Source organism: Epinephelus moara, chromosome 23 (assembly GCF_006386435.1).
Source record: "Epinephelus moara isolate mb chromosome 23, YSFRI_EMoa_1.0, whole genome shotgun sequence".
Classification (NCBI taxonomy): Eukaryota; Metazoa; Chordata; class Actinopteri; order Perciformes; family Serranidae; genus Epinephelus; species Epinephelus moara.
This window is the reverse complement of record NC_065528.1, coordinates 6,230,411-6,246,478: the sequence shown is the minus strand read 5'-3', so window position 1 is coordinate 6,246,478 and position 16,068 is coordinate 6,230,411. Positions and strand designations below refer to the sequence as shown.

General features: G+C 42.5%; 1 protein-coding gene across 6 annotated transcripts in view; it reads right to left on the bottom strand.

Annotated features, from left to right (window-relative positions):
* Positions 1-7,412: 7,412 nt before the first annotated feature.
* Positions 7,413-16,068, bottom strand: part of LOC126384741 (NXPE family member 3-like) — a 10,741-nt gene continuing 2,085 nt past the window's right edge. For 3 of the 6 annotated variants that reach the window (XM_050035998.1, XM_050036001.1, XM_050035997.1), the window contains exons 3-8: positions 13,062-13,211; positions 12,055-12,504; positions 11,467-11,762; positions 8,845-8,915; positions 8,333-8,533; positions 7,413-8,250 (exon numbers count right to left, since the gene is read on the bottom strand). In XM_050035998.1, the coding sequence (XP_049891955.1) occupies positions 7,706-8,250; positions 8,333-8,533; positions 8,845-8,915; positions 11,467-11,762; positions 12,055-12,504; positions 13,062-13,151 (1,653 nt within the window). In that variant the 5' untranslated portion in view covers positions 13,152-13,211 and the 3' untranslated portion in view covers positions 7,413-7,705. Of the gene's footprint in view, positions 8,251-8,332; positions 8,534-8,844; positions 8,916-11,466; positions 11,763-12,054; positions 12,505-13,061; positions 13,212-13,620; positions 14,692-16,068 lie in introns of those variants that run through there. The other 3 variants (XM_050036000.1, XM_050035999.1, XM_050035996.1) reach the window with 2 other exon arrangements.

The following is a 16,068-nucleotide window of genomic DNA, read 5'->3' as shown; positions in this document are numbered from 1 at the left end:
ATCAGATAAAGAGTCTCTGAGTTGTTTGGGGCCAAGAACAATAACTTCAGTTTTGTCTGAATTTAACATCAGGAAATTGGTGCTCATCCAAGTTTTTATGTCTTTAAGGCAGTTATGGAGTTTAGTAAATTGATTACTTTCTTCTGGCTTCATCGATAAATACAACTGAGTATCATCCGCATAACAATGGAAATTTATAGAGTGATTTCTAATGATGTTACCTAAAGGAAGCATATATAGAGTAAATAGGACTGACCGTGCATAAACAAGCCTATATAGAACACCAAAAGGCCTATGCTAAATCTCTCAGGGATGCAAGGTCACAGTTCTACTCAAACATCATCAACAATAGCCCTGGTAACTCCAAGAAATTGTTCTTCACCATAAACCATCTCCTCAAACCACAAGCACTCCCCCTTTCTGAAGCCTCAGAGGAGCAGTGCAACAGCTTCGTCACTTTTTTCAGGAAAAAAGTTGACTCCATCAGGTCTCTTCTCTCCAGCTCTACCGAGCCACCTGCCCAGACGGCCCACCCACAGCATGGGACTGCCCAATCTCTCTGCTGTTTCTCAGACACCACACAGCAGGAAGTTGAGAACATCATTAAGCCAATGAAACCATCCACCTGTGCCCTGGACCCCCTCCCCACAGCCCTGGTGAAAGCCAGCCTCTCCGCTATCATCCCCCATGTCACCAAGTTAAAATAAATCACTCTCTTCCAGCCGGTCATGTTCCATCTGCCCTGAAAACTGCTGTCATTAGACCTTAAAAAACCCACCCTTGACCCTGATGTTTTCTCCAAACACAGACCCATCTCCAACCTTCCATTTATATCCAAGGTATTGGAAAAAGCAGTTGCTGCACAACTTCAGGACCATCTTAAGCAAAATGATCTGTATGAAAAATTTCAGTCCGGTTTCCATCCTGGCCACAGCACTGAAACGGCTCTGGTCAGGTTCACAAATGACCTTCTGATGACAGCGGAAACCGGCTCCCCATCCCTCCTCATACTTCTGGATCTTACGGCTGCATTTGACACTGTGGATCACAACATCCTCCTTCACCGCCTGCATTCCACCACCGGCCTCACTGATACCGTCCACGGGTGGTTCACATCCTACCTCACTGGGCGAACTGAGTATGTTGCATAGGGAGAGGCAAAATCACAAGTTCACTATGTCCCCTGTGGTGTCCCCCAAGGCTTGGTGCTGGGTCCTACCCTCTTCACTCCCTATATGCTCCCCCTCGGCAGTGTTATCAGCAGGCAAGGCATATCATTCCATTGTTATGCTGACAACATACAACTCTACCTGCGGACAGATCCCACCCCCTCTGCACTCCTGCCACATCCATGCCTTTGTCTCCTCCACGCTGGACCACGTAATGCACTCCTCATTGGGATCCCTAGTAAAAGCATCCACAGGCTTCAATACATCCAGAACAGTGCTGCTAGGATCCTGGTGAGGGCGCGCAAGCATGACCATATCACACCCATCCTCAAATCACTCTACTAGCTGCCCGTTGAACTCAGAATTCAATACAAGGTCTCCCTCCTCACACATCAGTGCATTCATGGACATGCTCCACTCTATCTTAGAGAACTCCTCACTCCTCAGACTTCCTCACGCACCCGCCGCACTGCCAACCTCCTCAACCCACCCCCAGGACCAGACTCTGCACCACGGGAGACCAGGCCTTCTGCTTGGCCGCTCCCAGACTGTGGAATGCTCTCCCTGACCACCTGAGAGCACCGCAGACTGTGGACGCTTTTAAATGCAACTGGAAGACTTACCTTTTTACTAAAGCCTTTTAATGTATTTTATCATGTTGTCTGTTTTTAACTCTTAGCATAGCATATTTGCACTGCCTTCTGTAGCACTTTGAGATTTGTTTTTTATGTAAAGTGCGTTACAAATAAAATGTATTATTATTAAAATTTATCATAATGCAGAAACAAAATAAAAAAGAGCTAACTATGCACAGAAGCATAATAAGAGGCATCTCTCCCTCCACATACAGGGGGAGGACATTGAGGTGGTCCACACCTACAAATTTCTGGGGGTCCTCTTGGATGATAAACTGGACTGGTCCTCTAATACTGATGCCCTCTACAGGAAGGGGCAGAGCCGCCTGTTCTTCCTGCAGACAGTGTGGTCCTTTGATGTGTGTGTGGAGATGTTGACCATGTTCTATCACACAGTGGTGGCCACAGTGCACTTTTCTACGCTGCAGTGTGTTGGGGAAGCAGCTTGATGGACAAAAACACCAAGCCATTGTACAAGCTGGTTAAAAAAGCTGGCTCAGTGCTCGGCAGGAGACTGGACCCATGAACTGTGGTGGAGAGGGCCACATTGAACAAACTGAAAGCTATAATGGACAATAGCAGACGCCCTCTCCACAGCCTCCTGGAGCAACAGAGGAGCAGCTGCAGCAGTCAGCTCGTCTCACTACGTTTCAGAAGATCCTTCGTTCCCACGGCAATAGGACTGTTTAACACCTGAATCCAGTCACACACACACTTACACACATCACATTGTCACAACTGGACTGGACAATTTTATTTCAATTTAATTTCTATTTGTGCTCTTATTTTAACATATTTTATTTTATGCCTATTTTAATACCACTTTGTTGTTGCTGATGAGGGTAAATGTGATTGTTTTTTGTCTTTTATGAACTGCTGGAGGCTGAATTTCCTCTCCGGGATGATAAAGTTATCTCTATTCTCTCCTCCCCACACACACACACATGCACACCTCACCTCCTTACGTTTTCCTTATAGGTCAGATACACAGGACATAGTTTTATACAGTCCATGGCAGCAACAGTCATGTTTACAACAACAAAGTCACTATATAAGCACAATAATATCTCACTGGACACAAATCTAACATGTCAATAAAATAAATATTCCTCCTGACATAGTGAAGAAAGTCACGTTATCTAACCATGAAGCACACAAACATCAGTATCAGTCATTCATCCTGCTCTCTGTCCCCCCTCTACTGAGGACACTCACTGTCTGCAGGTCGACTGCCTCAGGTACATCTTCAGATAAAGTGTCAGACTACATACAGACAGCTTTCATTTTAATTAGCTCCACTAGCATGATGTGCTTATGTGAACTGCGATTGTAAATCATAATAGTGGTAAATGAGAGGCTGTGGACAGAGCAGATTGAAATATGGCTTTCTACATGCTGATCACATGTATTGATAAAATATTGGCTTTTTACTGGCAGAGGTTTTATTGCACTTACTCACAGTAACAAGCGTAGTTGTCGTCAACTAGGGTAATCTTGAATTTATATTCCCTTCATCTGCACTACGGCCACTCTGCTGTCTGACTGTTGTGTTCGTGTGTCTGTGTGTGTGTGTGTGTGTGTGTGTGTGTGTGTCTGTATCTGTGTCTGTGTCTGTGTCTGTGTGTGTGTATGTGTGTGTATGTGTGTGCGTGTGTGTGTGCTGTGAGGAGGAGGTCTGCCCTGACATGCAGAGAGCAGGAGAGAGGCAGCAGCCATATAATACATGAAACCAAAACTTACGATAAAAGAGCCGATAATGTCGGAGCTTATTATTGCCCCGGGCCATTTAATACCTGGTCTCTGTACCACTCCCTGCCCGGGCCACTCAGAAGTTGTCTCTTGGCCACCAATTGAATAGGCCTGCTGTATGTGAAGGCCTTGACTGAAGTGGATGGTGGCATCTAACAGGCTGTGAAATCCTGGCTTCAACTGCCAACTTGCACAACTGACAGGTTACTGTACTCAATGGCGTCCATTGGCAAGCTGGGTATCGCAAAGCTGGCAATTGTGTTGGAGGTAATGTGTTACAGGACGTGTTACAGTAATAAATTACTTGTTAGAGGTAATGTAGTAATATAACGTGATACTAACAGGATTCCTGGTAATATTATTACATATACAATGACACTTAAAACATTATCACCTGAAATTAAGTATTTATGGTTCTTGCTTTTCCAACTCTGCCTGGTGCACCAAATGTGCTAGGGCCGCCACCGAACACTTATGTACAACAAGATAGCAAAAAAACTGGCAGATGAGAAACAGTTATGCACAAGACATTAGCAAACAAGGCGGTTTTAGACAAACAAGACAGAAGCATTCGCAGATATTGCACAATCAGCAATGAATCCATGCAGTGCAAAGTAAAGACAGGTATTAGAGAAAAGACTACATAATCCAGACACACACAAATAGTTAGACAGATGATGACAGACAGTGAAGACATGTGCAAGCTTTGCATGATTACACACCTGGTTGCTTATTAGCCAGATTGTGTTCAGAGGAGTGGTATGTGGTACTAAATCTTATGTGCACTGGAAGTATGATCCATGAAACTCTTACTGTAAAAGCTAATGAGCTTTTTCTCCTTGAGACCACAGTGTCTCCTCTGGTTGTAGATGAGGTGAACCTGTAATTTTAAGTTCTCTGTATTATGAAGGTGCTTAGTGGAGGAGGTACAAGACCATAAAGGCTTTTATATATAGGCAGGTGTCGTGAAATTTAGTTTTCCCAGCTGTGTTGTGCTGTGTTGTGTGTTAGCATGTTTAATGCATTTATATTCATATACATGTACCTACAATGTCTATAACGTATCCTGTTCCGCTTTTGCAACTACAGCTTTGGTAGTCCTAGCAAGTTTTAAAGTCATTCAGTCCTTCATTACACTGCCTTTGAATGAGCACAGATTCAATAATACACATTTATGAAACAACCTTTAACATAACCTTCTTTCACATGAAAAACATCTTTAGGAAAATAAGCAAAAAGCCTTTTTACTATGTATGGTCCATAATAATTCCCTCTCTAATGTCTATTTTATGCTGCTGAAAACATCAATAAATTTCTCCTTTAAACAGCTGGATTTGTTCAAGTTTTTGACTAATAAAACACGTCAGATTTGTTTAATGAATTATCGGAAGCACAGCGTGGGAGACTTAAACCTTATTTCAAGTTAAGGCTGGTTTTTAAAAACAAATAGAAGTGGGAAAGTAATTTGGCATCTATTTACGCTGGCATCGGGCAGTTGGTGAACTGGACTCAGCCAGAGAGTTGGAGGGAGATGATGTGATTTTACGCCAGACTAGCTTACTTGTAGTTTGGCTTACTGGTGGGTTATTGCCAAAATTAGTGAGGCTGTATTGAGATGTTTTTATAGTTATGTAATGTAACAACAGTGACAAACAGTGTCGAGGCTAGGGCAAACACTGTCGCTACCTGGCTGTCCATGAAGGCAGGTCGGGAGACGTAATGCTGCTCTGCAAGGGTGCTCAAATTGCGTGTACTTACTTAACTTGGCCATGATAACGAGGGAAGTCGAAGAGGGAGGGGCAGAGGCTCTTGTAGTCTTGAAGAATTAAAACTCAAATGCAGTTGTCAGGCATAGCACATGCATTTAACTGAGAGTCTGGTGTCTATCTGTGCACATACTTGAGACTCAATTCCTCCAAATTTTGGGAGTCTGGCTCATGGAGTAAAGTTTTTTTTTCCTTTTAATTTCTGGATGAGTATTTTCTTAAGAACAAATACCTGCAGGTGACTAGAAGTTGGACTTAGTGAAAAACACAATGGGACCACAGCATGAAGCCTAATCTAGTCCACATTCAAAGTAGATGACAATATCGTAAAAAAATAAACATTTCACACTTTTATGGTTTTTCTTGGCGACTTTCAAAAAAAGGAGAGAGGTGAAAAAAGACGGTGAAACACTGTACTGAATGTGTTGAGAGTGGGAAAACAAATCAACAAGACAGAAATCTCTATTTATAAAAACCCTTATAGTGAACCTCAATAAATATAAAGAAAAATACTTGATTTTTTCTTTATAAAAAATAGAGGAACCATCTGATTATCATTTATGAACATTTATAACAGTCTATGTTCATAATGAAGGACCAAAGAGCACCACTCATGGTCAGGAGTTTCATTGGCTAAGAGGCTCCAGTCATTGGACAAACCGTTTGCTACTGGCTGGCTCTACAGACTGAAAAGATAGATAGGTTCTCCCTTTCAACACAGGCTCTCGTTGACTATTGTAGGTTGTAGAGAGGACATGAAACTTCTATTAGCTCCATTGAGGTGTCAATGAAAAAGTCAAAGGTCAGCCAAAATTTTGATACCCAGCTATCAGCTGTATTTACATGCAATCTGGAAACATTATCGACAATACCTGCAAAAATTATTAATTATTTATATTAATTATATTGATTATTATTATTAATTAAAACATTTGAAATGTTGTCCATGGATATTGATGGATATAATAATGTGTTTGGACTAATGTTTTACCGGATTTGGATCATTTGGACCTTTGCAAATATATCTGGACTGTTTTTGTCAGAATATCATCGATCTGTGGATTATGATGAGGTTTCAGAGGTGAGTTATAAGTGTTTGTTTGTTGGTGGTCTGACCAAAGCATTTATTGTACCTGCTATGGGGGGTTGTATCTCGAAACAGTCCACATCAATCCATTGCAAAGATAATGGCCTTCTAACAATACGTCACAGCTGTGGGCTATGGTTAAGCCATGTTTTATGTGGGTCAGCTAAATCACTTTTAAGTAGACTTTACGAGTAAGCTATCTCCCAGTGTTGCCTATATGCTAACTGATGGGTTTCCCTAATGTAGCAGCAATTTACTAAACTGGAAATCCAGATGCCCCGCCCCTAGCAAATTCAAATTTGCTCTGCACGGGGATCTGGCCCTGACGAGCAGAGTCCGTTGAATCGCCATCGGACCAATCAGATCAGTCTATCTGACAGAGGCGAGCTCTGGGCAGGCGTAACATGATGACGACTGCGCTGCCCCGTACGAGTCTAAAAGTAAACAGCCAAGATGGCAGCTGCTGAAGGACTGCGTCCATTCAATTAAGCTTTGGAAGAAACGCTAAGCCAACTACACCTATCTTTTTCCTTGACAGAGGAACAGAAGACTGCCCTAGAAGGCTTCGCTTCCAGGAAGGACGTTTTTGCCGTTTTGGGATACGGCAGAAGCATAATATATCAGTTAGCCCCACTGGTCGGCAAACCAATGGGGCTTAGTGCAATGAATATGTCACCTTGTTTTTTGCTCCAATTGGCTATCGTGCTCAACTCAACTCAACTCAAACTTTATTTATAAAGCACATTTAAAACAACCAAGGTTGACCAAAGTGCTGAACAGGTCAATAGAAATAAACAAGCAAATACAATNAGGAAAGCAGTGTGTGGCTGCATTAAAAAATCGGATATTCCTCGTTATTGAATCTCCCACTATTAAAGTGGTTGGGGAGAAGAGGGGACGAGGAGACAAAAACTGTGGGGTCTCACGGTTGGATGACGCACGGTCCACACTGTGCGCCTGGGCAGGCTGGTGCGGTGGTGGGGACGCGCTGGCGGACCAGTTATTGTTTATGTATAAAGTAATAATGAAAGAACAGCACATACCTTTTTGTTTATGTGTGAATTACTGAGTAATAATGTAAAAAGAGTGGAAACTCCATTGTATAGATCACACCCCCAATCTAACTAAGTACAGAAAGGGTATGAAGAAGAAACAGTAGATACCTCTTAGGCCTATGTCCCATCATGGAGGGGGCGGGGTTTATGACCTATACTGCAGCCAGTCACTATCTTTAAACACAGTCTGAGGAAGAAAGAGACATAACGTGTAAACTCAGTATGTGGTTTAATAACTGTCCCTCTAAGGGCATATGTAAGACAAGACAAGGTCAATCATATTCTTAACAATGGGAGGTTGTGGGTGGAGGCTGTGTGGCAGGTGGTGGGCCACGACCATCTCCCAGGCATCAATCAGATGAACATTCAGTCCTTTGAACATGAGTCTGTGCACCTTATCATGCTGCAGAGTGTACCAGTCACTGTTGGTTAATGTTTCATAAAGTCCCTTTAAAACTTTGGGGTTCCCTGTCCGGATAATGACCAGCGTGCCTGGAGCCCTGTCCAGCAGCCTCACAACCGCCCTGCGGATGCTCCGGATCCGCTGGATGTAGATCTCCACAGGGAAAGTGCTGAAGTGAGACCAGATACCAAAAACTACAACAGTGTTGATGCCTCCATTTACACCATCTAGTTCATTAGCAATGTAACGAAGCTCGCTGGTGTGGACCATGTTAAAACGGATAGGAGGACCGTGGCAGCGGAATGTCACCAAGATGTTGTTTGCATAGTGTAAGGCCATGAAAGGTCCAACTTGCCTCTGGCTGTGCAGGTCGAACTCCTTAAGATCTAAAAGTATGAGAGAGAACAGATTAGTGTGAACAGTGTGAACAAAATCAAACTGTTGCCAGAAGTCCTGTAGATCAGCTACCTGGTAGAGCTCTGAGGTATTCAAACCACTGCCTGATGGTGGAGTCTCCATACATGTGGACCACCTTGCCTTTCAGACACTGACTGATGGCAGAGGTGTTGAATTGATGAACTGTGGGGCCTCCTAGTGCTCTCCACATACCATGGTAGTAATAGCCAGAGGGTCCAGATGTCACATTGCTTCTCATAACCTCTGGCTGACCTGAGAGGAAGTTAAAGGATAAGGGTGGGGTTACTTTATGCCTTTGTTATTGCCAACAAATCCCTTGAAAATACCAGATCCAAGGCAGAAAGTGTGAACCTTTTATGTACTATCTTTATGTCTGAGAGACTAGATACACTGCTAACAGCTGGTACCCTGTTATGAACTTTTAACCCAGTGCTTCATGCTCCTGGGGAGAACACTACCCAGAAGTAAGTAGAATATTTTTTTCCTGCCTGTTTTACTTTCGTCTGTCACATTCAGTTTTGAATTGTCATTATAGGTAGCGGTGGCATTAAATCATGCTTTACCTTCCTCTTTTGGCAATATGCTGACACTGTCAGGTCCTGAAGCCTGAATGAGGACTTTCATGTTGACACCACTGAAAAGGAGCACACATAATAAAAAACCCTCACTCACACATTAACAAAAGAAAGCAGGACAAACACTTTGAATCATTTTATGAAGTTAAATTTAGATAACTCAAGCACTTGTCACTTGACATGTTTATGTATTCTATGTTTTGTCTCTTTAATGCAGCAGAGGGCTGTACCACGAAGCCAGTTCAACAGAGCCTGAGCTGGCTCGACAAACCCTAAAGCAGTGATGAGATACTTGATTCCTTTTACTAACTCGAGTTTGTATGAGTCCCTCACCAAAGTGAATCAGGTTTTCGTTTGAGTCAGTCACCCAGAGTGAGCACACTAGTCAGGTAAGGGAGGGGCTCTCTGAGCAGGGAGAGAGTGCAAGTGACCTTTGTGCTGCCGGTGAGCTGGGGATACTGAGTGAGTGAGTGAATTGTTTGTTTTCTGTAGCCTCAGCCTGTGATACAGCTCATCTCAGGGCAGGGAGGAGACAGAAGAGTTGAGTTGAAATAAGGACCAGAGCTGTTGCTTCTCCCACTGGGCTAATACAAATTAACGCATTAGCTTGATATATTTACACAAATGCAGTTAGAATAACAGTTGAGTGGCATGTTGCCTAGTCTCCTCTTTGCAGTTAGCTTGTGGTAGTAATGGAGACGATGACTTGTAACTCCTGGGTCGGTAAAAAGAATCTTGAGTTTCGAATGATTTGTTCATGACTCGCACATCACTACCCTAAAGCCTCAGTCAGAGAAAACCAGTACCACAAAGGTTGTTATCAACTTGCTCTGTTAACACAGGCTTTCTTCTTGAGGCTCTTTATGCGTTCCCATGAAATGAGTCAAATCCCTTGTTCAGTGCGTCGTTTGACTTTTAAAAATGATCAATCCCTGCCACCTATTTCCGCCTTTAAACAATATTAAAGAAAGTATTACATTAAAAAACAACACTGCTGCTTCAATTAAGGTGTGAGAGGAATGCTTGCAGAAAATGACTTATTGTGTGAATCCACAAGTTAACACATTTATTTTACCACACAGCTCTTTACCTTTAAACTGGACACGGCAGATTTTAACTTTATACTGAAGCACTGTGTTTACGTACACTGACACTGTCCAAAAATGAAGGATATGTAAAATTAACTTTAGTTTCTGTGCAAATTAAAGTAAAATGAATTCTAGTGATGAAATATTATCTGTGATAAATACCAGCCGCCTGATCTATTAGTTGTAATGCAAGTAAACATCATCCTGATTGATAATTTGGTTGAGACTCTCTTTTCCCTGCTTGTTTTTATCATACCCTATTGTCTTTTAGTCTTTTAGTTTTTAGCTCCAGTGTTTCCTCATGGGGGGTCTCCACAGGTGTGTCCGGGCTGCCCACGCAGACATCGTCCTGGAGATCCCTCAGGCCTGGAGGACTGGGGGGCTTACACCATGTGTGGAGTACACCCTGGTCTATCTAGGTTGGGGTGGTCTCTGTGGCGGCACTCCCTGTGGCCGTCGGCTGTGGCGCCTCTCGGTGTGGATGGCTCCCCATAAGTGTTTTTTTCCTCACCTGGTGCCTCAGTTCCTGCCATGTCACTATACTGACAGTTAGTGAGTGCTTTGTGCGAGTGCCGTGGCGTGCCTGCAAGCGTGTGTGTGTGTGTTATATGTGGGGGGTGGAAGGGGCGGGTTTTTCATTGTTTTTATTTTGTGAAGCACTTTGTGTTGCATTTTTAATGTATGAAAAGTGCTATATAAATAAAGTTTGATTTGATTTGATTTGGTGCATTGTTTGCTTTCACCCATCCAACATCTCACACTACATGCAGCACTACTGCAGACACACACCTTGTCTACTGACTCAACTGATAAACACATCTCATAATTGCCTTTGTTTTGGGTTTCTGGGGTTTACCATTATTCTCTTTATGTAAATAAATGTATCATTTTGCCTTCAGCCAGTGTCTCATTTTTTGTCATGACTTCGGAGCAAGGCCGTGACAACCTAAATGGAAAACTGCTTGAAAGCTCATGCCATATTTCACAAAAGTCAGCCTCTAAAATCCATTTTGAGTGAAAGGCTGTGTATCTAACTTTCAGAAAACTACTTCAGAGACTACCTTGCCAGGAGAAGAGCAGACAGTAGCTCCGGAGAGGGATCTTCAGTCAGCAGCTGTAGCAAGTCAAATTCAGCCGGTACAAACCCCACCGCCAGAGGTCACAGTGGATTGGCAGGCTGACCTGTGGTTTTTCCAACCCACCTTACATGAAACCACACCCACTTCCGCATGACAAAAATGGGTTGCCAGAGCCAATGATTGGTGGACAGCCTACTGCTATCCAGCACCACTGAAAGAGACTGCGGCCAGCTAGCTAGCCCACCCCACGTTCCCTCCACCTCATTCCCCGCCACTCAGACTACAAAGCTGGAGAGTTAACTGATCCGCTAGGGTGAGGTCTGGGATCAGATCTCCGCCGCTGGGTTTGACAGCTCTCATTAACAGATTTTATTAAGTAGCAAGAAGATAAGACTTCAAGAGAAGTCATGAAAAATGCCAGTCCTGTCTCTCTTCTCCCTCACCTTTGAAAGAGCTTCCTCTCGTCTTCCTTGAGGTTTGGTCTGTATATTTCCCTGGAGTGGCTGATTCTGGCATCACAGCTCAGCTTCTTTGGCTTGTAGCAGAACCAAGGCTCACCTGTACGGAGGTCAGTGTAGTTGCAAAGAGGTTTCTGGGTTGGACGTAGGCAGACGTTACAGAGGGTAGTTTCAGAGCGTGAGCCAGAGCGGAAGAGGCTGCTGAAGGTAACCCTGTCAGGATGTTCTCTGGTCACCCTGCTCAGCACTGTGATAGCCTCACTAGAGTGAACCAGCGTCACCTGGTAGGATAGAGAACCACAGTTTTTGCCTAAAAATCTACAATCAGTTGCTGGAAATGAGACCTTGGCTTTGTATGAAATGGAAAAGTACCATTGTTTCTAAAATGACAAAAAAAATTTGAGTGATAAATCTGCCACTGTTATTACTAACTGCACATGTGTTGTGCGCACGGTTTACAGGCGTAGCAACAGTAACAAAGGGGGACGAGCTTAGTGAACAGTCATTTAGAAGATGGATTAAACATCTACAGAACAACCACAGTTAACATGAGTTAAAAGTTTTGAGCATCACCTCAACCTGCGCGTCTCCTTCCCAGAGTAAAGAGAACACAGCAGAGTAACTCCCATTGAGATGATCCACCACTTGCCCAGCTACACCTGCACCAAGCTTCAGGTTGTGCAAGCGGGCGAGTAAGAAGTCCCCCCCATACTCCTTGGAACGGTCCTGAAAGTCAGACATTGTTATCATGACCTCCAGCTGATCCCCTACGTGCCACTGTCCTCCTCCCCTCCTTGGGAGAATGTGGAAGGTGCTGTGAGCTGGATCACTGGTATTCTCCAGGGAAACAGGAGATGGCAAAAGTGGAGTTTCAGGCCAAGCAATGGAGTCTAGTAGGAGGCGTTCCTCCACAGTGTCCTCATGGGAGTGTGGCTGGAAGGTGCAGAAGCCGTGACGCTTGTCGGGGTCAGTGGAAACTGTTGATACATTGATGGTGGATTGTTTAGGATGGTGGACTTTATGCTGAAAGTGGCAGGGGATCAAAGAGAGATGGTGACTATTAGATGCATCAAACAAATGTGCTGAAAGGAAATTAACAAAGTAAGGGCCAAGAGATAAGACTATATGAGTATTTTGGGGGGATTGATAGCTGCTGTTAACATCTGCTCATGGGAGAAGTTAAAGATACTCAATCTGTTTTGCACAAGTCAAGAACCTGATTTTTTAAATTCAAATTCAAAGGTTTCTTTATGGATGCTGCAAGGCCCTGTTTACTAAAATGTATATGTCATTGGCCCAGAAGCACTAGAGAGGCTGTTTGACACCTGGTGGTTTGACATGACAGAGGAAGCTTTTCACAGCTGTGAGACACATTGAACTGTACTGCATACAGATTGAATATAACCGCGCTAAAGATACACAACATCAGGGACAAAGGGGTAGATTTTGGGGCTGGGAATACAGTTGCAGGATTCAGAGGGAAAATACCTTTTAACTCAAATGATATTTATGTGCAGTAAGGAACATTACTGTAATCAGCATCTACCCTTCAAGCAGTCCAACAACAATCACATTCTTACCTGCATGTTTAGTAGCACAAAGACTAAGACAAAGACAACCAGTAAGACGAAGATGATGATGCTTGTCCTATTAGAATCGCTGGCCTTCATGGTCGGTGATCAGTCTTTATCTCTGGCTGCAGCATAGCACTGTAATCACTTTCTCTGGTACTGGATTAAAAACAAAAAAGAAAGGGTTAACTGACACCTACAGTAAATAATATCACTTGTGTGGCATGAGGAGGACAGTAAAGGTTGTTGCAGCAATGCTCCCTTGGGAATTACACCCAAGGTAATTACTGAGAATGCTTTAAGGTAATGAGGACAAACAGGTTTGAATGAATCCACCAGGTCAGAGACATGTTGCCACAAAAAGATGGAATTTATTTAATAAAAATGAACCAATATGCAACTTCAAGCTATAGTGTCATAAACACCAGGATTAAATAAAGAGCTAATCAGTGATAAACTAATAATAACTAGCACTAAGGCAGGGGAATTTAGGAGAGTGAGGACAGGGCTGGGGCTAACCACGACAGCAGGGAATCAAAAAGGGGAGAGGGGTTCACAAACTAACCACCTGTGACACTGCACACCAATGAAAAAGGAATTGTGAGAAACACCACCAGGGGACTGGACTGCTGCCCTGCACCCACAGCACCTGTCAAAAAGGGAAAGAGGGTGATTACAGTTTTTCTCAGTTGCTTTAGTGCATTTCTCTGATCAGAATTTAAATTCTCATAACTGTTAGTTCAACCTCCGCAACATTTAGTCATTTGTGCACATCATAATAGCAGTTTCTCATTCTTTCCAACAAATTGCAAATGCTTTTGGACATGCATCAATTGCTTTGATACAATTCTCTGCTGTTTTATAACATTATCATTTGCTTATGTCATGTCAGTCAAAATGAACTATACTTATGAATGCTGAATAGTCATTCCCTATAAAACTAATAGTCCTCATTTAGTTGCTTGAGTCATTACATACAAAAATGTTGAACTAATTTTCAAAATCTGTCAAGCAAATTTTATACATTTCTTCATATTTTTTTCCTGAGAATGTCTCCTAAATTGAACAATTTCTCTCAGATGAACCTCAGCTTTCACTGATGAGGAGGAGTGTGTGAAGTATTAGTTGTAACCAATGATAAGCCACTTCTCCACAGTCACTCAAAGCTGAATCCCATGAACCTTCACTTGGCAAACATATATGAACCGAGCAGGACATAGTGTGTACCATTTCTACAATACTGTGACACAGAAATGGAAGGTCAATGTCGTGGAACAGGGGTGAGGATGCGGGGAGGAAGCGGAAGGGTATGTGGCCAGACAGACAGGAATGTCTGGATGTGCATGAATGATACTGTGTATGTTGTATGTTCCAATATGTACTGCAATATTGTTTACAGTTGTGCATTTGTGCAGTTGTGCACAGCTCTACCAAAGGGTGTTTCTTATGTTTGTTGTCAATAAGTAAGTGTGTATTTTTCTTTTGCACAATGCTGTGAACAAATTAGAATTGCAGTAAAAATGTGAAACATACATATTCAGTGTCTTGTATACTCTGTTACCTCACTAAATACAGTAATGTGTAACTTTACTGTAGTTTTCAAATGGCTGTGCAAATAGTGTATAGTGCTGTCTTGAGTATTGTCAGGTAGTGTCACCAAGATCTGACTTTTTTGCATTGGAAAACACTTAACTGTCGTAATGAAAACATGACAAAGCCATTTGACTTTCTTGTTCATAAACAATGGTGTCAGGACTTTTCATTTTGATGACACTGACACTTTCATTGACATGAATACTTGCTTTTGAGGAATGAACTCTCCATTTTGAGCAAGTGACACAGTTTTGCAGGTTATCAACTAGGTTTTGCAGTTTGCACTAATTGTTTTGAGAAATGCACTAACTCTTCTGCAAATGTTAATAGTGATGTGAGAAATGCGCCAAAGCGATTGAGAAAAACTGTAAAACACTGTCATGAGGTGCTAAAGATAATCCTGGTGCACAGACAAACAGAAGAAAACACAAGGGTCAATATATATGAAAGTCACCCACACTATATATATATATATATATATATATATACACACACACACACACACACATCACATCATTGGATGGATGGATGTAGGTATTTATAAAAAGAACTTTCAATCATACTAAGTAAAATGTCTTTTTTTTCAATATAAATCCAATTACAAAAAAGGTTTAAGTTAAAACTTTAAGTTTAAGCCTTTAGGTGAGAGGGTAGTATGGGTGAAAATGGAAAATGCCTCTGTGTGAAAGCATATTGTTGATGTCACCTTTTCTATGTTTGATGCTGAAGTATGTTAGTGTGGACATACCAATAAGGGACGTAACACTAGAGTCTTAGATAAGTTAGATATATTATGAAGTCCAAATAAAGCTAAACTAAAAACTAGGGAAAGTGAGCAGAGGCAACAGCTGGAGAGGCAGACTACAGTGAGGGGTGCCACTACCTATTCACCTCAGATGCAACACAGCAACTCTCACGGCAAAATGGTGCAATCTACACTTGTGTCCTGGTGCTCTTACTGGCATGCATAAAGTGCAAGAAACTCATCATAGGTGCCTAGCCTCCCAACAAGATGGCACTCAACTGAACAAAAATAACTTATACCAACACAGTTGGTTTAATAATAGCAAAACTAGTCCATACCCATTGAGTACAGCATACCATACCATGACTTAGTCATACCAATAATTAGAAGAAAAAACAACAACATTCGGCCACAGGGGGAGCCACAGCGATCGGTCGCATTTTAGCCATTTTTAAGCATTTTTCTGTTGTTATAGCGCCACCCAGTTGCCAATTAAAGTTAAATTCCTCCAGTCACCTTGAGGCGTCCTGTTCTACATATCTACCAAGTTTAGTAAAAATTGATATGGCGGTTAGGCCTAGATCAGAAATTAGCTCTCTAGCGCCCCCATTTTGTTTGATCAGGTCAATAATGGAGGGGTCCCCTCAGATTATGTGTGGTCATATGCCTACAAAGTTG